Source organism: Capricornis sumatraensis, chromosome 8 (genome assembly GCF_032405125.1).
Source record: "Capricornis sumatraensis isolate serow.1 chromosome 8, serow.2, whole genome shotgun sequence".
In the NCBI taxonomy this organism is placed as follows: domain Eukaryota; kingdom Metazoa; phylum Chordata; class Mammalia; order Artiodactyla; family Bovidae; genus Capricornis; species Capricornis sumatraensis.
The window spans coordinates 104,937,195-104,962,199 of record NC_091076.1 but is presented as its reverse complement, the minus strand read 5'-3'; the positions used below and the strand labels follow the sequence as shown (position 1 = coordinate 104,962,199).

The 25,005-nt window shown below is 54.7% G+C and overlaps 1 protein-coding gene across 1 annotated transcript; it reads right to left on the bottom strand.

The window, feature by feature from the left end:
* Window positions 1-138: 138 nt before the first annotated feature.
* QRICH2 (glutamine rich 2) lies at window positions 139-22,995 on the bottom strand. The gene is made up of 22 exons (XM_068977518.1): window positions 22,486-22,995; window positions 22,230-22,319; window positions 20,992-21,051; window positions 20,449-20,569; window positions 19,576-19,634; window positions 14,761-17,436; window positions 14,430-14,613; window positions 13,590-13,675; window positions 12,388-12,485; window positions 11,754-11,868; window positions 7,822-8,082; window positions 6,998-7,120; window positions 6,841-6,915; window positions 6,487-6,651; window positions 6,270-6,391; window positions 5,582-5,647; window positions 5,245-5,346; window positions 4,415-4,618; window positions 3,217-3,364; window positions 2,828-2,915; window positions 1,767-1,892; window positions 139-323 (listed from the first exon to the last, which is right to left on the bottom strand). The coding sequence occupies exons 1-22, from the start codon at window positions 22,993-22,995 to the stop codon at window positions 139-141; spliced, it is 5,664 nt and encodes a 1,887-aa protein (XP_068833619.1).
* Between the last annotated feature and the right edge of the window lie 2,010 nt (window positions 22,996-25,005).

The following is a 25,005-nucleotide window of genomic DNA, read 5'->3' as shown; positions in this document are numbered from 1 at the left end:
AGCCCTCGGAGAGCAGCTGGCCCTGTTTGGGGGAGCCACGTCCGTCAGGCTGCAAGAAGTCCACTGTCCCACCTGAACCAGGACCAGAGGAGCCTCATGGCCCCGAGCTTTTTCCTAAGCATTTATTTATAGCTCTGCTCAGTGAGCAGAGGTGGACTGCGGCCCCCGGGTGGGCTCCTCGAGCCCCTCCCCAGGAGGTGCGTCCCTGTGCACGTCCAGCCCCACTGGCAGGTTTGCCGTCTCGCCGGGTAGGTGGGCTGGGTTCAGCTGGGAAAGGCGGCCCTCGGTGGAGACAGGTCTGTCTATCTGATGACGGGAAGGAGCTGCGGGACAGGAGGGGCCCTGGATGGCTCAGGCTGACTCCCACGCCCAACAGCGGCCCACCTCGGCTTGCCCAAAGCGCCACTAACCAGGCTGAGCCAGGACATCGTGCTGGAGGGTCAAGCTCTCTTACGAGCTCCTAAGCCACACTCCTTTATACTCTGAGTTAAAATAACTCAGGGGCCAAGAGCCTGCCTCTTTGTTAACATTCCCTCTATTAATACAGGGACTGTTAGGGGCACACTGACTTAAATCAGGGCAGGAATTTCTCTTTAAGACAGCCCCCGCCTCCTGCTTCTGTAATGTGCCTTTAGAGTGGACACTGGGGTGCCAGGGAGAAGGAAGCTAAGTTCCCCCAAGAACAGTCCTAGGAGCCAGAGGCAAAGGCCACCGATGCTGTCTGCCTCCTGCTGAATCCTCCACCCCAGGCTATTTGCCTTCATCACCAACGCTGGCTCTGGGGCCAGACAGCTTGGCTTTGAGCTCCGGCTCTGCGACTTTCTAGCTGTGTGACCTTGGGCATGTACTTTAACCTCTCTGTGCCTTGGCTTTGTCAGCTGTAGGTGGAACCAGCAATGGTCCCTATCTTTTAACACGTGAGGATTAAAATTACTGATTCACACGTGTAAAGCTCTTCAGCAGTGAGGAACCCTTGGCAGAGGCGAGGCTGCACATCGCCACCACTGCACTGGTTTCTGGCTCCTGCAGGCACTGGGGGCTGGAACTGGAAGGCTTGGTGCAGAGGACCTCGGGCTGCGGCTCTAGACCTGGGCAGGGGTGCGGTGGGGCTCCCTGGGCCTCCATCAAGTAGCTGCAAAGCATTGTGGGTACATACGGTTTCATGAGAAGAAACTCAGCAGCTTTCTTAGACTCTGCAGGGGGGCTCCTAACTTAGCAGCCAGAATCCAGCACCCTTTTATTGACAGATGAAGAAACTGGCCAGGAGGAGGGGGAGACGTGCTCAGAGTTACTGGGAAGTGGTCTAGTCCCCTGGCTCCAGGCCGGTGTCCCTCTCTGGTCCCCATGGGTAGCCAAACCCCGGGGGAACACTTAGCCCTCGGGCTTTCAGGCTGGATTTGGCCCCGCTGGAGAAAGCACGGACCCTGGGGACCTCACAGGCCCAGGAGAGTCGGTGCGTATGAGCAGCGGGGAAGGACTTGGGCCTGGAGCCAGAGCTTGGGCCGCAAGCCCACCCCTGTTTCCTCTTCTGTGAAATGGGAGCAGTGACAGTATCTGCCCACAGACCTGGCACAAAGCAGGCGCCCGGGAGGGAAGGGTTTTCTCTTTCCTGCCTCGCATCCCATCCCTCGGCTCCCAGGCCCTTCTTCTCTCCAGGGGAATAAGGGTATATACCAGCCACGGGCAGGAGAGGGGCCGGACAGGGCAAGGAGGAGGGTCGGCGGGCAGTGCCACCCAGAAGGACCCTCTGTCCAGGGAGGAGCTACCTGAGTCTTTGGCAGCCAGCATCTGGGCGCTCTGAGGCCGCGAGGGCAGCTGGCCGCTGTTGCTGAGGGACTGCTGCCGATGCCCGTGTGCCCGGGACTGCTTGGTCTTATGCTTCATCCCCGCATCTGACGGGAGACGGAGTGGGGAGGGTCAGTTCTGAGATACGCTCTGAGGGGGCTGTGGGGATGGGGAGAGGGCGGCGGGCTGCTGGTCTCAGCCTGCCTCAGCGGGCACCCTTCTCAGTCTGAATTCATGGAAATGCCCTTTATAAGCAAGCACTTTGCTCATTGGAAAAGACCCTGATGCTGGGAAGGATTGAAGGCAAAAGAAGAGGGAGGCAGAGGATGAGATGGTTGGATAGCATCACCGACTGAGTGGACATGAATCTGAGCCAACTCCATGAGATAGTGGAGGACAGGGGAGCCTGGCGTGCTGCGGTCCCTGGGGTCACAAAGAGTCAGACATAACTTAGTGACTGAGCAACAACAAGCACTTCATCCCCCTTTATGTCTGTCTGGCCATCTGTCAATCCATCCATCCATCCACTCACTCCGATATCTTACCCACATACAGTAGCCCCGTGCCAGGTGCTGGATGAGTTCTGACCCTGGGTTTACAGTTCGGGAGGGGAAGTGACTAGAAAGATGCATACACACCTGTCAGACCCAGAGGGAAGTGACAAAGCACATCCAGGATGGCCACCTGGAAGGGGACGTTCCAGAACACGAGAGGTTCACAAAGTGGTAGGGGCTCAGGAAGAGTTTTGAAGAATGGGTGATGCTGGGAACAGAGGCCTAGGTGGGAAAGCTGGGGTGACAGCCTGCGGATGAAGCCTGGCCAGAAAAGATGGGGCCACGACATTCCTGCTGATTGGCTAAGACTGGGCAGCTGTCCCCCTTCTGCAAACACTGACCTGGGGGCATTCGGAGTCAGGGAGGTGGAGGAGGAAGGCAGTCGGGGTCTGGGGGCCCCAAGAAGTGCAGGGGCCTCCAGGAGCCGGACAGACCCTGCGGGACCCAAGCAAGGAGCCCGAGGGCCTCTGGGCCATCTGAACACTCACTGTCTTTGTTCAGGAGGTCCGGTAGCCTTGTGTCCATCCGTCCCTTGTAAATATGTCCGTCCAGGCCTAAGATGTCCACCTCGTCGTGCTGTGGAGACGGGTGGGTACCCATGGCCACCTGCCACCTGAGTGCCCCTCCCGTCCCCTCTCTGAGCCAAATGGTGCTCAGAGCCCTCAAAGGGGCTGAGTGACAGGGTGAAGGGGATGGGCCGGGTGGCCGGGATGGCTGTCTTCTTCCCAGGAAAGGAAAAGAACCTGAGGCTTTGACTGGGTCTGATTAAAAAACCACACCCGAGGCTGAGGACCGAGCAGGGGACTGCTGGCTGCTTTTCCAGAGGGATCTGGGAGTCTGGGGGGCCCTCCCTGGAGGTTCCCAGGAGTGTCCCCACCTTCATGGCGATCTGGATCTCCTCGGTGGGGTACAATCCCTGCGAAAGGTGCTGCAGGCGGATGCGCCGGTAGGGGTAGGTGAGGGTGTGGCTGCCCCCACAGGGCCGGGGCGCGGAGGAGTAGCTGTAATCAGCCATGTCTGGCAGCCTGCGGTGGAGACGGCAGAGTCACGGGGAGCGGGTGTGTCCCAGGACACGCCTCATTGGGGCGGGGGGTGCAGGTGAGGGGGGTGCTCCAGGGGCCACCGCTTAGCCAGGACAGGGCTGGGGGTGAGCAAGCAGGGTGGCCTCCTGAGGGACACACACACACACACACACACACACTCCCTCTCTCATACACACATCCACACACATGAATTCACAGATCCTCAAACACACATTCACATGTGCGTTCGCAGACATGCACACATTCTCTCTCACACTCAGAGCGCACACACAGGCGTTCACACATTCATATGCACATTCACACATTCGTCTGCTCATACAGTATACATTTACCAATGCTCTCACACTTGTTCACACGCATTCACACACACACACATACACATTCACATACGTGTGTTCACAGATTCTCAAACACATTCGCACATTTACACACATTCACACATACCCATTCTCTTGCATTCTCTCAAAAACACACACATAAACGTTCACACACATATAATCACACCCACATTTTCATACACACATATGCATGTTCACATTTTCACAGACATACACAATCACATACTCTCTCCTACATGGAGGCCCCACTCTACACACACACACACGGACACACACATGGACACACACACACACTCTGCCCTCCCCGGTGCCCCACTCACACACATACACACACACACAGGGACACACACACACACACACACTCTCTGCCCTCCCCGGTGCCCCACTCACACACATACACACACACACAGGGACACACACACACACACACACACACTCTGCCCTCCCGGTGCCCCCCTCACACACATACACACAGACACACACACACACACTCTTTGCCCTCCCTGGTGCCCCACTCACACACACACACACACACACACAGGGACACACACACACACACGCTCTCTGCCCTCCCCGGGGCCCCACTCACACACATACACACACACACAGGGACACACACAGACACACGGACACACACACACACACTCTCTGCCCTCCCTGGCGCCAGGCCCCCGGGCCCGGCCCGGCCGCCCACCGTCTGTAGCAGGGGGAGCCGAGGCACTGGGCCTGCAGCAGCTCGCGGGTCGTCTGGCTGCTGGCCTGGACGGAGCCCCCGAAGTGGATCTGCACCTTCTCGATGTCCAGGAGCATCTTGGAGTGCATGGTGCGCAGGCGCCCCACGCTCCGCTCCACCTGCCCCAGGTCCCCCCGCAGGAGGCCGCTGCTGCCCAGCTTCAGGCTGTGGGGTGCGGGCCCAGTGGAGGGGTGAGCTGCGCCCCAGCACCCTCCCTGGGAAGCAGGGCCTTGTGGAGTGGGAGCCCCCTCCACCGAACCCCAGGGACCAGGGCCGGGCTTGCCGGGGAGGGTTTCCTGAGCCGAGAGCATGCAGGAGAGCCAGAGGGGAGAGCAGCCCAGTCCATCGGGCCCCCTCGCACCCCTGGCCCCCGTGGGCTCCAAGGGCAGCTTTGAAAACCAGCCTTTCTGAACCCCCCAGCCTCAGGAGTTGGAAAGTCTGTGGGAGGAGGGCAGGAGCCCCGGAGGGCATGAAACACATCCCCTACCACTCATCTCACACTCATGGAGCCGCTCCCTGCCTTCCTCCTAGGCCCAGTGTGAGCAGGGGAAGGGTGGGGGTGGGGGTGGGGGGTGGGGGGAAGTCTCAGAGGCAATGTCCCACCAGGATGCCTGGGAGGGGCGCAAAGGCAGGTGGTTACTAGGTCTGCACCTCCTGCACTGATGCTCCCGCCCTGGGAAGAACTGGGAGCTGCTTCAAAAAGCGCCCTCGCATCACCCCGCCCCAGTCCCCACTCTCGCCCTCCAGACCCCCTGCAAAGCCCTCACAGAACCCCGCGGCACCGCCCGTACTTGCGGCTCTGCTGCCGAACCTGCTCCAGTTCAAAGACCGTGTAGGGGCGGACAGAGCGGTGCCCGGGCAGGCAGGGGCCCACAGGAGTCATGGGGATGACTCTGGGCAGGGGCAGGGAAGGGAGGGTCGGAGTGAGAAACTCCAGTGTCCAAACCCATCACCCCCTCCTCATGCTCCACCTGCCGGAGGAGCCTTCCCACCCCAGGGACTGAAGGCCAAGGGGTAAGAGCAGCCCGAGGCATGGAGCGGACCAGAGAGAGGAGGAGCAGGCGAGCTGGAGGCAGGCAGGGAGGACAGAAGACGCCCCCATCACGGCCACGTGCTGGGGGCACTCACTGTCCAGTCACGGGTGTCTCCAGGGGACGGTCACACGAGAGGCAGTGGAAGTGTGCCAAGAGCTGCCTGTGAGGGATGGGACACACGCAGAGGGTGAGGGCCTGCCCAGAGGGCCCCAAAGGGAGGGATGGAGAACTCAGGTTTGGCTGGTAGGCTGGATGCTCAGCGCCCAGAGGGATGGGCCCCCAGGCCACCGGAGGCAGGTCTGGGCCCTGCTCCCTGCACACATCAGCTACTAGAGATACCCACTTCTGGACACACATCTAGCACCCATCTACCCTAACCCAAAGCCGGCAGGGCTCTCAAGGGCCCTGGGGGGTGGGTGCCCTGTGTAAGCCTTGGCAGCCCTCTGGTGGCCAGGAATGGAAATGCTGAGACTGAAGCTGCCAGGAGCCAGGCACCCCCAGGAGCACTCACCCCGCCCAGGCTCTGCCTCTGGTGGCCTGGGGCCTGTTCCCCTGGCAGCTGAGTTCTGGGGGCTGTGAACCCCCTCCCACCTGTGACCAGAGAGCCTTACGCCCCCCTCCCCTCCCTCTCTCTGCTATAATATGAATCAGCCTGAGCTACAAGAGCTTTTCAAGCTCTGTGCCTTCCTACGGCTGGACGGTCCCAGATAGGATCCACCAGTCCCTCCGAACACACACGGGGACCCTCCAGCCGGCCCACCCTTTCCCCTGCCAGGCCTCACCTCCGCATGGCGGCTGCCTCATCCGTCTGGTAGAGTGGAGAGCGCTCTTTGAGCTGCTGTCGCAAGGATTTCCACCGATCCTCCAATGACTGCTTCACTGGGTCCAACTCCAGGCGGTCCAGCTTGGGGGAGGAAGTGGGGGGCGGGGACCAGGTGAGCTCTGAGAAAGCAGGTGGGGGTCTGCAGTGCCTGGAGGAGGTGGCGCTGCCCAGGTCACCTTGCTGTCCATCTCCACCAGGAGCTTGTCCAGCATCTTCTGCCAGTCCTGCTCCTGCCCCGTCATCTTGGCCACCAGCTCCTGCATCATGCGGTTCAGCTGCTCCGTGGTGGCGTCAAACTGGACGCGGCTCACTTTGGCCGCCAGGGCACTCTTGTCAGCTTTCTGCCCAGAGACGGGGACGAGACGCGCCCCCACCGAGATGGGCGAGAGCCACAGTGGGGCCCTGCTCCACGTAGCTCAACTCTGATGCTGAGCCCACCTCCCACCTTGGGCTCCTCTCCTCTCTCTGCCTTTTCAAGAGTGGGAGTGATGGGACCTCCCTGGGTGGCCTTTCTTCAGGCCTGGCCTTACCACGCCGATTTCCATCTCCAGGTGTCCCCTGTTGGCCTTCTCCTTCTCCAGCTTCTCCAGACCCTGGTACAACACCTGGGAGGCCGAGGGAGCAGAGAATAGGAGCAGGGAACCGGTCGCGCCCCAGCCCCGCCCCCGCCCCCCTGCCAGCCCTCACGTCAATGTCCTTCTGCTTCTGCCGATGGTCTTCAATGAGGTTGCTGGTGGTGATGCTGAGTTTCTCGCAGTCGCCCTGCACTTGCAGGATGGCACTCTGGATGTGGCCCAGCAGCTCTTCATCCTGCGCAGGACAGAGGCAGGCTCCCTGGGGCGGCAACCCCACGCCAACCTGGGGTGCTGCTGCCCCCCGACAGGGGAGCCCTTAGAACATCACCCAGCGGACAGGCGGACATCAGACCCCACTCTAGGCCTCCTGGGTGGCCATCATAGCCCACCACCTCCCCATGGAGTGGCCTCCAGGCACCCGGTCCACTGGTGTAGGTGAGGTGGTGAGCTGCTCTGGGGCCCCAGAGAGTTGGGATGTGGTCTACAGTCTCCCCTCCTGCCCTGAGCTGAGTGTGTATTCTGGAGTCCAAGAGACAGGCCTCAGGGACTTGTGGTCCTCCCTGCCCTCCGCCCAGCAGGCCTGCCCTTTATAGGGGAAGAGAGAAACAGACCAGAAGACCAGTGTGAAGGAGCGGGCAACAAGCACTAAGGCTATGTCAGTGTCCCCGAGGCACGAGCATAGTTCTGCTCCACCCCTCCACCAGCTACGCTGTCCCCATCCCACCGTGGACCCAGGTCGGCCCCCCAGTCCCATCCCCAGGGCCAGCTCAATGGCTGCCCTTGCTGTGACCCTACAGAAAGACCAGGCACTTTTGGGCGGTTGCTAAAGGGCTCCATCATGCAAAAGTGACCCAACATCCCTCCCCCGGACACTCCCCAAGCAGCTCCTGGTGGGCGGTCGTTTGCAGCTACCCAGGAGGGAGGCAGGCGCATCACCTGGCTCTGCAGCTTGGGTTTCTTGGAGGGCCGGGAGGCAGCCAGGTTGCTGACCATGTTCTGCAGCTGCTCGTAGCGCTGCACCAGCATGCTGACCTGGTGGCTCATGTCCAGGCTGCAGGCCGGGCACGTGGCCGCAGGGTCGATCTGGCTGGGGGCCAGGGTGGTCAGGGGCTTGTGGGGGGCCATGTTCAAGCTCATGGACAGCAGCGTGGAGGACGAGGCCAGCATGTTCTCAATGATCGTCCTGAGCTTGTCTAACTGGGTGTGGGAGAGAGGGCGGGTGCAGGGCAGTGAGCAGGTCACCACACGGCCACCACCAGCCTTTCTGCCCGGACCTGCTGTGATCCAGGCAGGTGCCGGAGCCTCGGTGCCTCACAGGGTATGCAGCTCACGGGAGGTACTCAATGTCTGTCCATTAAACAGTGAGCAGTGTTTCCAGGGGAGGGAGGGCAGGTGCTGATTAAGCCCTTGCAGGAAGGGGGCTTCTGTACCTTTCTCCAGCCAGCCCATTGGTGCAATGTGAGAATGTATCTCCTCTAGCTAAATCCCAGAGTGATGATGTCTGTCAGTCAGTCCACACACACTTTGAGGACCCTGGTGGCACACAGGCCCTGTTCCAGGCCCTGTTCCAGACCCTGGGCAGAGGAGCGGTGGGCTCACACATGCTCTCTCCCCATTTAGTATGTAAATAACAATAAGAGAACGTGATTTTCTAATGCCACCTACAAAAAAAATTAACTCAAAATGGATTAAAGACCTACATGTAAAACCAAAACCATAAAACTCCTAGAAGAAAACAGGCAGGACACTTTTTGACATAAATTGTAGCAATAGGACTTCCCTGATTGTCTGCTGGAAGAATCCGCCTGCCAATGCAGGGGACATGGGTTTGATCCCTGGTCCCGGAAGATCCCAGATGCCACAGAGCAACGACCCCACCTGACACACCTGAGCCCACGGGCAGCAACTCTGAAGCCCATGTGCCCAGAGCCGGTGCTCTGCAACAAGAGAAGCCGCTGCAGTGAGAAGCCTGTGCCCTGCAATGAAGAGCAGCCTCTGCTACCACAACTAGAGAAAGCCCACGAGCAGCAACGAAGACCCAGCGCAACCAAAAATAAATAAATTATAAAAAATTAAATAAATTGTAGCAACATTTTTTTTATCTGCCTCCTAAGTCGAAGGAAATAAAAGCAAAATTAAACAAATGAGGTCTAGTTAAACTGAAAAGCTTTTGGACAGCAAAGGAAACCACCAACAAAGAGATAACCTATGGAATGGGAGAAAATATTTCCAAATGATCTGACTGGTAAGGGGTTAATATCCAAAACATATAGACAGCTCATACAATTCAACATCCAAAAATCAAACAACCCGATTTAAAAAATGGATGGATATCACCCTTATGGCAGAAAGTGAAGAGGAACTAAAGAACCTCTTGAAGAAAGTGAAAGAGGAGAGTGAAAAAGCTGGTTTAAAACTCAACATTCAAAAAACTAAGAACATGGCATCCAGTTCCATCATTTCATGGCAAATAGGTGGGGAAACAATGGAAACAGTGACAGACTTTATTTTTTTGGGCTCCAAAATCACTGCAGATGATAACTGCAGCCATGAAATTAAAAGATGCTTGCTCCTTGGAAGAACAGCTATGACCAACCTAGATAGCATATTAAAAAAGAGACATTACTTTGCCAACAAAGGTTTGTCTAGTCAAAGCTATGGAGAAGGCAATGGCAACCCACTCCAATATTCTTGCCTGGAAAACCCCATGGAAGGAGGAGCATGGTAGGCATCAGTCCATGGGGTCGTAAAGAGTTGGACATGACTGAGCGACATCACTTTCACTTATCACTTTCATGCATTGGAGGAAGAAATGGCAACCCACTCCAGTGTTCTTGCCTGGAGAATCCCAGGGATGGCAGACCCTGGTGGGCTGCCATCTATGGGGTGGCACAGAGTCAGACACAACTGAAGTGACTTAGCAGCAGCAGTCAAAGCTATGGTTTTTCCAGTGGTCATGTATGGATGTGAGAGTTGGACTATAAAGAAAGCAGACCGCTAAAGAATTGATGCTTTTGAAGTGTGGTGTTGGAGAAGACTCTTGAGAGTCCCTTAGGCTGCAGGAGATCCAACCAGTCAGTTCTTAAGGAGATCAGTCCTGAATATTCCTTGGAAGGACTGATGCTGAAGCTGAAACTCTAATACTTTGGCCACCTGATGTGAAGAAGGTGACTCATTGGAAAAGAGCCTGATGCTGGGAAAGATTGAAGGCAGGAGGAGAAGGGGACAACAGAGGATGAGATGGTTGAATGGCATCACTGACTTGATGGACATGAGCTGAGCAAGTTCTGGGAGTTGGTGATGGACAGGGAAGCCTGGGATGCTGCACTCCATAGGGTCGCAAAGAGTCGGACATGGTTGAGTGACTGAACTGAACTGAGAAGACCTAAATAGATATTTTTCCCAAAGAAGGTATACAGATGGCCAGCAGGCACATGAAAAGATGCTCAACATCGCTACTTATTAGAGAAATGCAAGTCAAAACCACAATAAGATATCATCGCACACCTCTTAGAAAGGCTAGCATCAAAAAGTCTACTGGGAATGTAAATTGGCTCAATCACCATGAAAAACAGTACAGAAATTTCTAAAAACACTAAAAATAGAATTAGTGTATGACCCGGCAATTCCACTCCTGGTTATGTATCCGAAGAAAATGGAAACACGAATTCAAATATAATTATTACTGATTTGTGTTGTTGTACAGCAGAAACCAACACCACATAGTAAAGCAATTATCCTCCAATTATAAAATAAATGGAAAAAAAAAAAAAGAAACCAGACGGAATACAGAAGGCAAGAGAGATACAGCGGTATTTGAGAAAGATGGATAAGGAAAGTGACATGAAGGCAAAGACAGACACAAAAGACACAGAGGGCTTCCCTGGTGGTCCAGTGGTTAAGAATCTGCCTTGCAAAGCAAGGGACACCGGTTTGATCCCCGGTCCGGCAAGATCCCACATGCCAAGGAGCACTAACCTGGTGCTCCATGACAACTGAGCCAGCGTTCTAGAGCTGCTCCTGAAGCCTGTGTGCCTTGATCCTGCGCTCCGCGGCAAGAGAAGACGCTGCCCTGAGAAGCCCTCGCTCTGCGTTCAAGAGTAGCCCCTGTGCAACGCAACTAGAGAAAGCCCTCGCACGCAGCGAAGAAGACCCAGCAAAGCCAAGCAAGCAAGCAAGAAAGCTTTTTCAAAAAAGACACACAAGGACAGACAGGTAGTGACCCAGGCCAGACTGGCCCCTTGGCCTGGAAGTTTGCCCTTCCCAATTTCCTCTACATGTCTGTATTTTCAACCAGGCTCCTGTGGACCTGAGCTCAGCATGACTCTTGCCACCAGAAGAGTCAACGCTATTCTGAAGAGTCAGGAGCTGGGCCTGCCCAGTGGCAGGTGGATGCCCTCCAGGTGTGGCCCTGCGGAGCCCCAGAGGTGGCTAAGCTCAGGCCTGAGCCTTGGGATAACACGTGACTCTCAGACACACCATCTACTGCCATCCTATCCAAGACAGTCAGTCCTGGGTTGTGAAATGGTGCACACCGCCGTCCTGGCAAACTTGGTGCAGGGGTCCTGAATGGGGCCTCTAGCATAAAGGGGTTCCCATCATGAGCCCTTGGGCCCATGATTTTGCCCATCTGATCCTTCTATGGGCACTCAGAGAGCTGGTCTGAGTCCAGACAGTCCTCACTGGGAACATTCTGGGGTGACCAACACTCACGATGTAAAGGCAGGCACTCCCAGGAGAGTGAGAAGACAACCCCCAGAAAGGGAGAAAATACTTGCCAAGTATATATCAGATAAGCGTTTAGCATCCCCAACGCCCTCAGCCAGCTCTGAAAAAGGCCCTCGTCCCTGTGGGCTGAAGGTCCTCACCTGATCCTGCAGGTAAATGGAGGCTTCGGAGAACGAATGTTCCATGCTGACCTTGCCCTTCTCCTGGCTCTCCCTCAGCTCGCCCAGCTCCTTCTCGATGTCGGCCATGGTGACTCTGTGTGCGCAAGAGATGGTCCAGCCCTACTACCCGCCCAGGGGCCAGGGCCCGGCATGGCAGATTGCCAGCCCTCAAGGATGGAGGAGGCAGCCTGGCGCTCTTTCACATCCCCTCTCCAAGCTCTGCCTAAAGCGTCCAAGGCCCTGCCTGCTGTGGAGGCGGGTGCCCAGCGTGCCCGGCTGAGAGGCTTCAAGGGGGTGAGGCCTGGCTCTGTGCAGAGACTGCTCCGAGGGGCTCCAGCAAATGCTTTGAAGCCTCCAACTGTGGACAGAATCTAGGGAGCTTTTTGTCCAGGGAGAGGAGTGCTCTTCCAAGCCCTGGTGCTGAACTGTTTTAAGAACGTGGGAAACTTCCACTAGCAACCTGAACAAGGTACGGACAACCTGAAGAGCAGACGTGATCCGGATCAAAGATAGCAGTTGGTTCAGGAACGAGTGGACCAGAGGCTGCTACTGCCTCCCTGGCTGAGAACACATGATGCCAGGACACAAGCTGCGCTCAGCCGGGGGATTTTACCTGAGGATACCCAGCTGCAGGTTCAGCGGGCTACCTTTCTCCTCCTTTCCTATTTCTTTCTCCCCATGACCCTCCAGGATCTTGCTCATCTTCTCCATCTACAAATCCAATGGAAGAGGAGTGTCAGGCGGGCTTGAGATCTCTGCTTTCTGAATGTACCTCTGCAGGCCCAGCAAGCTCCTCCCTCATTCCCTAATCCTTTCTTTTTCTTTTTTTTTTTCCCATACCATGAGGCTTGCAGGATCTTAGTTTCCCAACCAGGGATCGAACCCAGGCTGCTGGCAGCGAAAGCACAGAGTCCTAACCACTGGACCACCAGGCAAGTCACCCCACCCCCTAATCCTAATCCAATCCTCTAGCAAAGCCTGAGGTCCCTTCCTGACATTCAGTCCGTCTACCCCGTGGATGAAGATGCTGTTGCTTAGTCGCTCAGTTGTGTCTGACTCTTTGTGACCCCATGGAGTATAGCCAGCCAGGCTCTTCTGTCTATGGGAGCAAGAATACTGGAGTAGGGTGCCATGCCCTCCTCTGGGGATCTTCCCAACGCAGGAACTGAACCAGGGTCTCCTGCATTGCAGGTGCATTCTTTACCACCTGAGCTACCAGGGAAGCCTGTGGATGTAGAGAGCTGGCATTAAGAGAATGACTGGGGACTTCCCTGGTAGTCCAGTGAATAATACTTCACCTTCCAATGCAAGGGATATGGGTTCAATCCCTGGTAGGGGAGCTAAGATTCCCACATGCCTCAGGGCCAGAAAACTAAAACATAAAAAAACCAGAAGCAATACTGTAACAAATTCAATAATGACTTTAAATATCATCCACCTCAAAATAAAAACCTTAAAAGGAGACAGAGAGAAGGGCTGAAGACCTAACAGCCCCTCGCCATGACTGCTGGCCCCAGACAGTCCCACAAACTCCAAGGCTGCTCCAGGGACAGTGGGGGTTACTGGAAATGACCACATGTAATGAAAGGAGCCCAGGCCACCTTGCTGGCTCAGTGGAATCTTAATAGCTTTGAATGACAGGTTTTAGATTCAGGAAAGAAACACGCTCAAACCTGGGGAGTGTTTCCCATTGGAGGGGACTGTAAAGATCCATGGGATAGTAACAGAGGTGAAAGGACTGTGAAGTCCATGAAGATGAAAATGGGAAGTGGGGTTGTTGGCACTGGAAGGCAAAGCAGGTGGACCCTCCCTTACTTTTGCGTTTTCTTGTTGAATTTCTTTGGTCAAGGCCTTTAAGGTCTTCAGCTGTTCCTGCAGGTCAGGGGGTATGGACTTCTTGACTATGGAGAACAGAGATCTTAGAGTCAGAAAAATCAGATTTCTAATGGCTCCCAATCCCAGCCTCACAATGAAGAACAACATGGATCGTTTATCTGGCTTTTCCTGGGGGCTGGAGTGGAGAGGGGATGGGAAGAAAGGAGTGTCTTTTCAGGGCTCCCCTGGGGGCTCAGTGGTAAAGTATCCACCTGCAATGCAGGAGACATGGGTTCGATCCCTGGGTCAGGAAGATCCCCTGGAAGAGGAAATGGCAACCCACTCCAGCATTCTTTTTCTTTCTTTCTTTCTTTCTTTTGAATATTTATTTATTTGGCTGCATCGGGTCTTAGTTGTAGCACTCAGGGTCTTTGTCGTGTGGCTCGAGGGCTTCTCTCTAGTTTTGGTGTGCGGGCTTAGTTGCCCTGCAGCATGTGGGATCTAGTTCCCTGACCAGGGATCGAACACGTGTTCCCCTGCACTGGAAGGCGGATTCTTAACCGCCAGACCACCAGGGAAGTCCCCACTCCAGTATTCTTGCCTGGGAAATCCCATGGTCAGAGGAACATGGTGGGCTACAGTTCATGGGGCTGCAAAGAGTCAGACATAAGTTAGTGACTAAACACCAACAACTTGGACCCTTAAAGGCTATGGGAGAACCCAGAATGGCTGAGAATGGAAATGCCATTTTCGGGGGTCTCAGGCAGAGGCACAGGAGGAGAAAAGGATGAAATCAGCCGAGGAGGACAACGGCCTCTCCTCTGTGCCTGCAGCACCCACCCATCAGTGCCAGCAGATACTGGATCTTCTCCAAGTCCGTTAGGCCAGCCTGTTCCTCATTCAGGTCCTTTATGTTCTCCTTAAGTTCCACGTAGAGGGCGATAATCTCTCCCATCATACGAAATGTTTCCATGGCTATGGGGAAGCTGGGAGCCAGTTTATCCAGTGATTCACGTCTCTCACTCTGAGTATCATTCCTTTCGGATGAGCCTCGGTCCAGATAGTCAAGGGAGTGTGTGCTCCTGGGAACGGGGGCCTCTTGGCTTGGGGAAGTCTGAATAGAAACTCCAGGTTGGCTTAAAACATATAGTTCTTTTGGACCCACACCTACCTGGACTTGCTGATCTACACCTTGATACCCTGGGCCACCATACATTAGGCCCTGAGAGTCTGGGATAGAGTCGGGAACAGCCTGGTCACGCTGCTCTGGTTCAGGTGTTTCCAAATGCTGTTGATCCTGGGGTGCAGATCCTACAGCTGTGCTTAATGGTGTTGGGCCACGCTGCTGCAAACCTTGTCGATACATTTCTCGCAGTACCAAGGCTTCTCGGTCTGTACCTGATGGTGTCAGACCTTGAGTGGATAGGAGTGATGACACCTGACCATACTGATCCCTGCCAGGAGGTGCCACACCTTGCTGGTATGGGCGTGGTGATGTAAAACTTCGAAAATCGCCACGGTATGTTGGAAACCCGAGAAGCTCTGTGCCTCGTGGTATTATGCTTCGACCTGTGCCAGACTGCCTCCCCCAATGTGGATCTATTACAGGCTGAACCAAACCCTGCTGATCGGCACCAGGCTGCATGAAGCCACGTGGATAGGCCCCAGGTTGGATCAAACCACCTGGATAGGCACCAGTCTGGACCAGACCAGGAGGATATGCTCCAGGTGGGACCAAGCCAGGCATAGATATATTAGGTTGAAAAAAGCCATGTCGACCTCTATCAGGCTGTACTAAACCATACTGATCCACTTGAGGTTGCACCAACCCAGGCTGACCTGCACCGGGCTGGATCACACCAACCTGGCCTGCGCCGGGCTGGATCACACCAACCTGGCCTGCGCCGGGCTGGATCACACCAACCTGGCCTGTGCCGGGCTGGATCACACCAACCTGGCCTGCGCCGGGTTGGATCACACCAGCCTGACTTTCACCGGGCTGCACCACACCAGCCTGGCCTGCACCGGGCTGCACCACACCAGCCTGGCCTGTACCGGGCCGCGCCACACCAGCCTGACCTGCACCGGGCCGCACCACACCAGGCTGGCCTGCACCGGGTTGGATCACACCCATTTGACCTGCACCAGATTGCACCAGACCAGGGTGACCTGCACCACGCTGCACCAAACCTCGATGATACATTCTAGGTGGCACCAAACCTCGTGGATACATTCTAGGCTGCATGAAACCAGGCTGATCTATACCAGGTTGGACCAAACCTCGTGGATAAATTTCAGGTTGCACCAAACCTCGCGGATACATCCCAGGTTGCACCAAACCTCGCGGATACATTCTAGGCTGCATTACACCAGCCTGGCCCGCACCGGGCTGCACCACACCAGCCTGGCCCGCACCAGGGGGCACCACACCAGCCTGGCCCGCACCGGGCTGCACCACACCAGCCTGGCCCGCACCGGGCTGCACCACACCAGCCTGGCCCGCACCGGGCTGCACCACACCAGCCTGGCCCGCACCGGGCTGCACCACACCAGCCTGGCCCGCACCGGGCTGCACCACACCAGCCTGGCCCGCACCGGGCTGCACCACACCAGCCTGGCCCTCACCGGGCTGGACCACACCAGCCTGGCCCGCACCGGGCTGCACCACACCAGCCTGGCCCGCACCGGGCTGGACCACACCAGCCTGGCCCGCACCGGGCTGCACCACACCAGCCTGGCCCGCACCGGGCTGCACCACACCAGCCTGGCCCGCACCGGGCTGCACCACACCAGCCTGGCCCGCACCGGGCTGCACCACACCAGCCTGGCCCGCACCGGGCTGCACCACACCAGCCTGGCCCGCACCAGGGTGCACCACACCAGCCTGGCCCGCACTGGGCTGGACCACACCAGCCTGGCCCGCACTGGGCTGGATCATTTCATGCTGCTCTGTGCCAGGTTGTATGAAGCCAGATGTTCCCAAACTGGGCTGTACAAAAACTTGCTGATCCATGGGATATATTACAAATCCATGCTGATCTACACCAAGAGGTACCACCCCAGACTGATACGTGCCAAGTGGTCCCATACCACTCTCATCCATTCCAGGAAGTTGATATGTGCTAAGCGGAACTGTACCAGGCTGTTCTGATCCTGGCTGATCTCTGCCATGTACCAATGGTGGCACCGCATCACTCTGAGCCATGCCAGCTAGTACCAATTCCTGCTCATGCATTCCAGGCAGCATCACTCCAACCTGATCCACACTGATGGGAACCATGCCAGGCACGTAAGTGCTGGGATACAGCAATTCAAGCTGATCTGAATCAAACGATCCGAATCCATATTGATCTGGCCTTGCATAGAGGTGGCCTTGGCTAGCAAACACTCCCCTGTGCTGATCTGGGGATATCTGAGGGTGTTGATCTCTGGGCAAGGACACATCCTGATACACTGGGCCAAGGTGGGCATCCCGTTCATCTCTGCGTAGATACCCTGAGCTGTGCTTCTCTCTAGACCGGCGGCGATCTGGCTCTGCCCTCAACTGGGACATAGATGGCGGATGGGGTCTGGCCAGGCCAGCTTCATCACGGGCCCTTAAGTGCTGTTCTCTAGCCGGAAACCCAGTGGCAGAGGAAACTCTGCTTCGTTCCCTGCCAGGAGGCCCATCGAAGGGGTATCCTATGCCACTGCTTCCTGGAAAGGTGTTGTCTGTGATAAAACCATCAGAGTCCACAGCCTGGTCATCACTTGGATGCTTTGTGGAGGCTCCACTTGCAATTAGGTCACTTGATGTTATGGAACTCTGTCTTTTGCGCCGCTGAAGTCCTGTTGATGACTCTGAGATCTGGTGAAAGAGGAAGAAAGAAATCAGTGTCTCTAAGGAAAAAGTACTCATGATAGGAGGGTAGGAAGTCTGGGGTATCTGATGAAGGTGATTTAGAGCCCTTGGGGAAAAAACATGCACCCTTACAAAACTAAGCTGGACACAAAGACTGACTTTGACACCCTTGAAAGGCAGTTCTCCAGATTTCTGAGTCTGTACATTTGTAAATGGTCTCCTTATATGTAATTTTCCTCATAGAAGACAGGAGGGGGGAGATCCCTGGTGGTGCAGTAGTTAAGAATCTACATGCCAGTGCGGGGCACATGGGTTTCATCCCTGGTCTGGGAAGATTCACATATCGTGAGGCAGCTAAACCTGCACACCACTACTACTGAAGCCCATGGGCATAGATACCCCATGCACCACGACAAGAGAAGGCGCCGCAGTGAGAAACCCACGCGCCACAACTAGAGAATATTCCCCACTCGCCACAACTAGAGAAAGGCCACACGTGGCAATGAGAACTCAGCACAGCCAAACTATAAATTAAAAAAAAAGGTGGGGGGGAAACCTGCTAAATCACGTGATCAACTCCAACTTTTATTGTGTCTAGAAACAAAGGACATAAGTAATTTATTGAGTTTACAATATAAAGTCTACTCCACCATTGACCCATTGCTGGCAGCAGAAGTGTACACAGTAGAGAAAGTACACCATGCATTTAAAATGTAAAGCACAGACTCAGAAACTCCATAGATAGGAACTGTCTGTATTGACTCTCATGAAAGAACAGGCATACACGTATAGAGACAGAGTCTGAGGCATTGTTTATGAAAACAGGTTATCTATAGGGGACCAAGAGGGCTCCCTGGTGGTCTAGTGGTTAAGATTCCATGCCTCTGGACTTCCTTGGTGGTCCAGTGCTAAAGAATCTGCCTGCCAATGCAGAGGACACTAGTTTGATCCCTGGTCCTGGAAGGTTCCATATGCCGTAGAACAACTAAGTTCATGTGCCACAGCTACTGGGCCCGCACTCTAGAGCCTGGCTCTGCCACGTGAGATGCCACCACAGTGAGGAGCCCACGCAACCAGAGAACAACCCTCACTCACTGAAACGAGATAAAGACTGCACACAGCCACAAAGACCCCATGCAATCAAAAATAAATCAAATTCTAAAAGATGAATCACGGGAGGCAGTCCACTCTGCTTTACAGAAGATTCTCCAAGACCTCTCCCCTAGGGATGCAACTGATACAAGAATTGCTTGAAGAAGTACCATGAGGAGGAGGAGGAAGGAGAGAAAAAGAAGGTGGAAGAGAAGCATCAGCAGCACCGCTGGGTATATGAGCAAAGCTGCAAAGACCTGCCCCACTGGCCATCAGAACACACCCTTGGGATCAAGCGGTCAGCGTCCTTCCATACTCAGGTCCTGGGATGAGCGTCTTCCACATGAATTCTGAGCTCCTTGACTGTAGTTGCTACATGGACAGTGTTCTTCCTCACATCTGCATCTCCAAGCGTGTAATCTACTCCTCTGCACTCATCACACACACCCCCACCCCCTGTACTCACATCCAAGCCTCAATCCTGCCTGTCTACTCATGATGCAGGCGGAGAGTGTACCTCACAATCACCTTACAGTTACTGCCAACAAGGAAAAAAAAAAAAAAATTGGGCTCAAGCGTGTTGTATTTCCTCAGCTTGAGAGAGTGAAACTCTCCACTGCTTTCATTATGATCATTACTGACTCTCGCTTCTCAGAAATTAATATTTAAATTTATTCTCATCTGCTTCTGGGGCTGTTCGTGATTCTGAGCAGCCGTCAGAACCCTGACACTTTCTCAGTTCTGGACAAGTGAGAAGTCAAGAGGCGCTTCTGTTGAGGCTTATTTTTAGGTCTTGCGGGTGTCTTCTGCTGGCACCCCCAAAAATGTGCTGCTCTCTCGAAACATAGAATAGTGATATGTGGGTAAATGCAAAAAAGCTTTGGCTTAAAAAAAATGACAGTGAAAGCAGAGGCCACCTTTTTCTAGGTTGGTCACTTGGTTTGCAGGCTCTTCCTTGAACTCTCTGATGCTGCTTTCCTCGAAGAGGGCCCTGACCTCAGAAAACAAGGAGACTAGAAGGGTGTCTTTGTACGAAGATGGTATTCGGCTCACCCCAGATGGCCACTTGGTGGCGCCAAAGGCCTCACTCTCTTTCTCCTGCTTGTGGGACCCTTTTTGAGGAATCCAGATACACAAAGTCAGAGGAAGAGGAATGTCAAGACCAAAAGGACACCTGATCCTTGTCCTTGAGGGTCATTTGAAAATACCCCCTTTGTTCAGACGAAGAAAGCTTGGTTTGGTTATCCTATGCACTGCCTCGAGGCAGATGCCACCTGTGTGTACAAGTCACCATCAGCAAAAGGCTCCCTGAACGGGTTTTATTGCCACGGTTGCTCACCTTTGTGCAATGATAGTGAAGGGACCCATGCGTGTTAGGACAGACTCTAAAGGAACTTTGAAAAGCTAGGAAAGCAAATCAAAACTATCCTCTGGGGACTTCCCTGGTGATTCAGTGGCTGAAACACCATGCTCCCAATGCAGGGAGCCTGGATTTGATCCCTGGTCGGGGAACTAGATTCCACATGCTGCAACTAAAAATATTTCACATGCCACAACCAGGATCTGATGCAGCAAATTAATATTTTTTAAAAACAAACAAACAAAATCCGGTATTGAGAAACAAATTCTCTGCTCTGCTGTTCATGGAACTCCAAATCAGAACCACAACCATGAAAGGCAATATTAGCCAAAGCTATCCAAACTATAAACATGTATTCTGGTTCTAGGAATTTACCCTATGAATACCTTCACTTGTGTGAATGTCGCATTAGAGCAGGGTTCCTTATAAGCTTGGGGAAAAACATTAAAACTATCCCTAATATTGATAGAAAACTCGTGAAGGAAATTATAAACATCCACATAACAGAACACTGTGAGGTTCAGGGGCCCCTTCCAAGACCACTGCCCACCCCCAGGACCCCCCACCCTTATTTACTGTTTGTGAGACCTTCCAGCCATCAGTAATCGCCTGCTCCAGCTCTTCCCAGGTGACCATGGTGGCCTCTTCTGAAGATGGCATCCTACTCAGCTTCCGGTTTAATAATTCCTGACAGTGAAAGACAACACGCACAGACAAGCACACACACACACCGAACACACACAACACACACACCCCTAGTTTAATCCCAGGACTCTTTAGGAACAGAACAGAACAGAACAGGATGGGGTAGGTCTTTCCGAAGCCCCAAGGAGAAGTACTGTCCTTCAAGAAACCAGTGAATGTTGGGCGGCTGGTTTCCTGTCCCATGTGGGCCCCAGAAGGACCAATGAGCAGGGAAAAAATGTTCCCACATGCCAGGGACAGCACCCCAAGAGGCAGGAGACATACATCACCCTAGAATGAAGGCATGCAGACCCCTGGGGTGGGAAACCGGGTGAGCCCCAGGAGAGGGGCCAGGCTCTGGGCAACCATCCTACCCCCTAATCCCCTCTCTCACCACCCTTTCCCGCAGAACTGGCTGATATTACCAGGAATTCGTCCCTTTCTCTATTTATCCTCTCCAGTTCTTCAATCCGTTGAAGGAGTTGCTGGAAGAAGAGTTCAGAGATTGAAGATCAAAACAGCCCCTCCAGTGGCCTCTATACATACACTCACACACACACACACACACACACACACACACACACACACACACACACACACACGGCAGAAGAGGAAAGGAGGTCCTTGGGTCTTAGAGGAGCTCAAGGTACAGAGAAGCTTGCCAAGCCAGGCTCCCCATTCTCTTCCCAGACAACAAGAGGAAGGGACATGGGGCATGGTGAGTGGTACTCGGAGGCTACGTGCCTTGGACAAAAATGGTGCAAGGGTGGGACCCTTTGTTTGGTCCCAGGATGCATTTCTTTTTTTTTTTTTTTTCCCCAGGATGCATTTCATACAACCCACTAGTGGGACTTTGGAATCAGACTGACCTCGCCTCTCAAGAACAAAGATGATTGGGTATCTGAAAGTCTGCACTGTTTAAAGGGAAAAGTGCCTCTGAAGGATCAAAGCAAATCACTACCACTTAAAGCAGCTCCTTGGGGCTTCCCAGGTGGCCCAGTGGTAAAGAATCCACCTGCAAATGCAGGAGACACGGGTTCAATCCCAGGGTCAGGAAGATTCCCTGGAAGAGGAAATAGCAACCCACTCCAGTATTCTTGGGTGGGAAATTCCTTGGACAGAGGAGCCTGGTGGACTACAGTCTATGGCATTGTAACATGTTGGACACAACTTAGCAAATCAACAGCAAGTGGCTCCTTAGAATTTTGGCAAACCTTCAGAAACTACGAATCTAAAGGTAAAACAGCCTTTACCAAAGACAAACCCCAAATCTAAAAATGTGCTCGGTCGCTTCAGTTTTGTCTTGACTCTTTGCTTACGCTCAGGGCTCCTGGCTTCTCTCCAAGGAAACAAAGATCCAAGTGAGAGAGGTTGTTGCCTGGGGGGCTGTGGGTGGTGACTCATGACCCTCTGCATTCTAGCTCTCTTTTCTTGGACCAAACTTTTATCCCTTAACACCCACCACCTTGCTCCTTTATTCTAGTTTAAAGGAAAGTCACTTAAAGAACATTCTGAGAAGTTCTTGGGCCCTCTCTGGGTCTGTTCAGGACGCATGGGTGTCTGACAAGTGGTGGGTGAGCCCCGGGTAAACAGAGGGGAGGAAGGAGGCTGCCCAGGAAGGGGGTCACTCAGCTCCCCAAGGTGGGGTCCCTGGCGCCCTCACCTCAGGCTGCAACTCAGGCTGCACCTGCTTTTGATGGGCTTCCTTCAAAATCTTCATGTCTTTCATGAGGTCCTGGAGCAGCTCGGGGCCCTGCGAGGTAGAAATAGAGCCATGGGGCTCCTGGCCTGGGCCTGACCCTCCCTCGCCTGCCTCTGGGCTCCGGGACTCCTCCCAGGAGCGTGTCTCAGAAGCCCAGCTCCCTGGGGGCGGGGCGCTGGAGAGGGGCCTGGATTGGGCAGGCCGCCCGCACACCCACCTGGAAGACCGGCTTGCTGTCACTCCTGCCTTTCGTCGGCCCTGTCTGCCCCTTCTCCTGCGTCACCAGGGCCAAATCCTTCGTTTCCAGCCAGTCGCGGTCGTCCAGCCCATCAGTCTGGGTGGGGAAGTGCTGCACGTGCGCCACGATGGCCTGCACCTGGCTCCCCATGGTCTTGAGCTGCCGGCCGAGGTCCTGGACCTGGCCGCCCAGGTCCTTCACCTGGGTCTCCAGGGTCTGCGCTCTGGCCACGCTGCTCCTTCGCCTCTCTTTGGGCGCCAGCAGCTGCGGGGTGCTGGTCGACACCCGCGGGGACTCAAAGGAGCGGCTCTGGTCGAGCATGGGAGTCTGGAAGTCGATCCGCGTATCCTGCAGGTTGAGGCTCTTGAGCATGGCCACGAGGAGCGTGTGCAGGGCCGTGAAATTGACAGCGCCCACCTCCGGGGTGCCGATGGCGAGGTCGGCCAGCTCCCGGAGGGAGACCGAGGGGGCCGCCGTCGCGGGCGGCATCGTTCGCCTTCTCGGGCGGCCCTGCCCGCCTTACTGCTCGCCCCGCCTCCCGGGCCTTTCCGGGCCCCTGAGAGGCCCCGGGACGCCCCTGCCCCTGCGTTCAGCCGCGCTGGGCACCAGTCTCGGTCTGGAGCCTCTCTGGAGGACGGAAAGGTAGCGCCCGGCCACCGGACTTCCCAGTCTTCGCTCCCGGGAAACCCGGGTCCCGGGACCGCAGAGCCTCTGGCGTCAGCCCGCCGCCATACGATCACCGAGCTCGAACTCGGGAGTGCAGTGTCCAGGCGGCCGGCGGACGTTTGGAACGAAGTTCGTGGCCCCCGTTCGCTGCCCGGTTGTGGATGCCCCAACGCGCATTCGGGGATTCCACGGAAGAATGCGCCTCGCGGAGAGTTGGCCTCTGCGCGGAGACCTGCAGGTCCTTGAAGCCACCCCAGACCCAAGGAAAGCCTGTTCTAGTGGGTCGGGAAAGGCCTGGTCACACCCCAAAGTGCCACCAATTTTTGTTCTCAGTAAACGCCCCCCACCCCCACCCAGGGAACACGTCAATTTCGGGGGGGAAGGGTGGAGGCCCCCTAAGGCTCACCTAGATTCCAGCTGATTCACTCGGGAGTGGGGGGTGGGGGTCACAATAATGCAAAGATTTAAGAGGCCTCATGGCCACTGGGTTTTGTGTGTTCCCTTCACAGGGCAATGGCAATCTAAGAGACACAGTCGTGAGACCTTGGCCCCTTGGGCACAGTTCCCATATCTTTGCTCAATCAGAAGGGAAGGTAACTTAAAGACCAGTCACAGTACCCAGGTGGTTCCAGTTAGCCACCAGCTGCCAGAATTTTCTGTGCTGCCCTGGCCTCGCTTATCTCAGAACAGACTCACGTGGTCACATGCCAGCATCTCCCCTGGTTACATGGCAGGGCCGATGAGATAGGACCAGGGGGGACAGTGATGCTCTCAGCAACTGAGGCTTATTCTCCCATACCAGAGTCCCCCAGGAAATGGGTACCGCTTTCAGTGTTGACCTTCCAGATACAGAAAACCTGCATCGACACTTATACTAGACACTACTTTTCAAATTTTTAGTTTGAACTGGTAAAATCGAAAGCCTTCATGTTCACTCCCTACCTCCCTCCAAAATAAAAGCAGTGTTTCTTGGAAATGGAGCTAAATGAGTCTGTAACCTCCATGAGGGTTAACCACCCAAGGATTTTTGCTCACTATTATATTCCCAGAGCCTGACACAAAACAGGCCTTCAGATGGGTTGTTGAGACATTATTCAGAACTCCCTGGTAGTCCAGGGAGGACTCTGCGTGTCCACTGCAGGGGGCACGGGTTCGATCCCTGGTTGGGGAACTAAGATCTCACCTGCCGCAAGGAGTGGCCAAAGAATAGGGAAAAATTCTTTGCAGTCTCTTGTGCACATACACTCCTACATTAGAAGACATAAAGCCAGGCCATGGAGTCATAGCTGAAGCTTTCGGATTGAGTGTTGGCTGTACTGCAGGGTGAGATGTGTGGGCTGAATTGACTCTAAGCTCAGAACCTACCAGAATATGGCTGCTGCTACACTAGCTGAGGCCAGAACATCACCTCTCTGGGCCCTCATGTTTCCATTCTCCCGTCCCTGAGCCTTGCTATCATGACAGGCACATACTAGGACTCACCAAATGCCAATGCAAAGGGCTTATTCTAATAGACGCCAATTCTAATCCCAGGAAATGTACACTTAAGTGCTTCTGTTAAATAAGTACATTTAAAAATCTCTTAGAGACACAGAGAACACTCACAGGAGGTATAAATGGAATTTGGGGTTGAAAAGGACCTTGGCTTTCAATTCCAAACCTCCCCTTCGACAGCTGATGAGAGAGACCCGGGAAGGGTCATTGGCCCAACCTCCAGGACAAAACCAGTCTGCTGAGTAACAGCAGTCCACGGCACTTCCTCTACAACCAGGGGAATTATTTCACAATTAAGTTCTTTTCTCAAGATCCTCCTACTTGGACTCTTAACAGAAG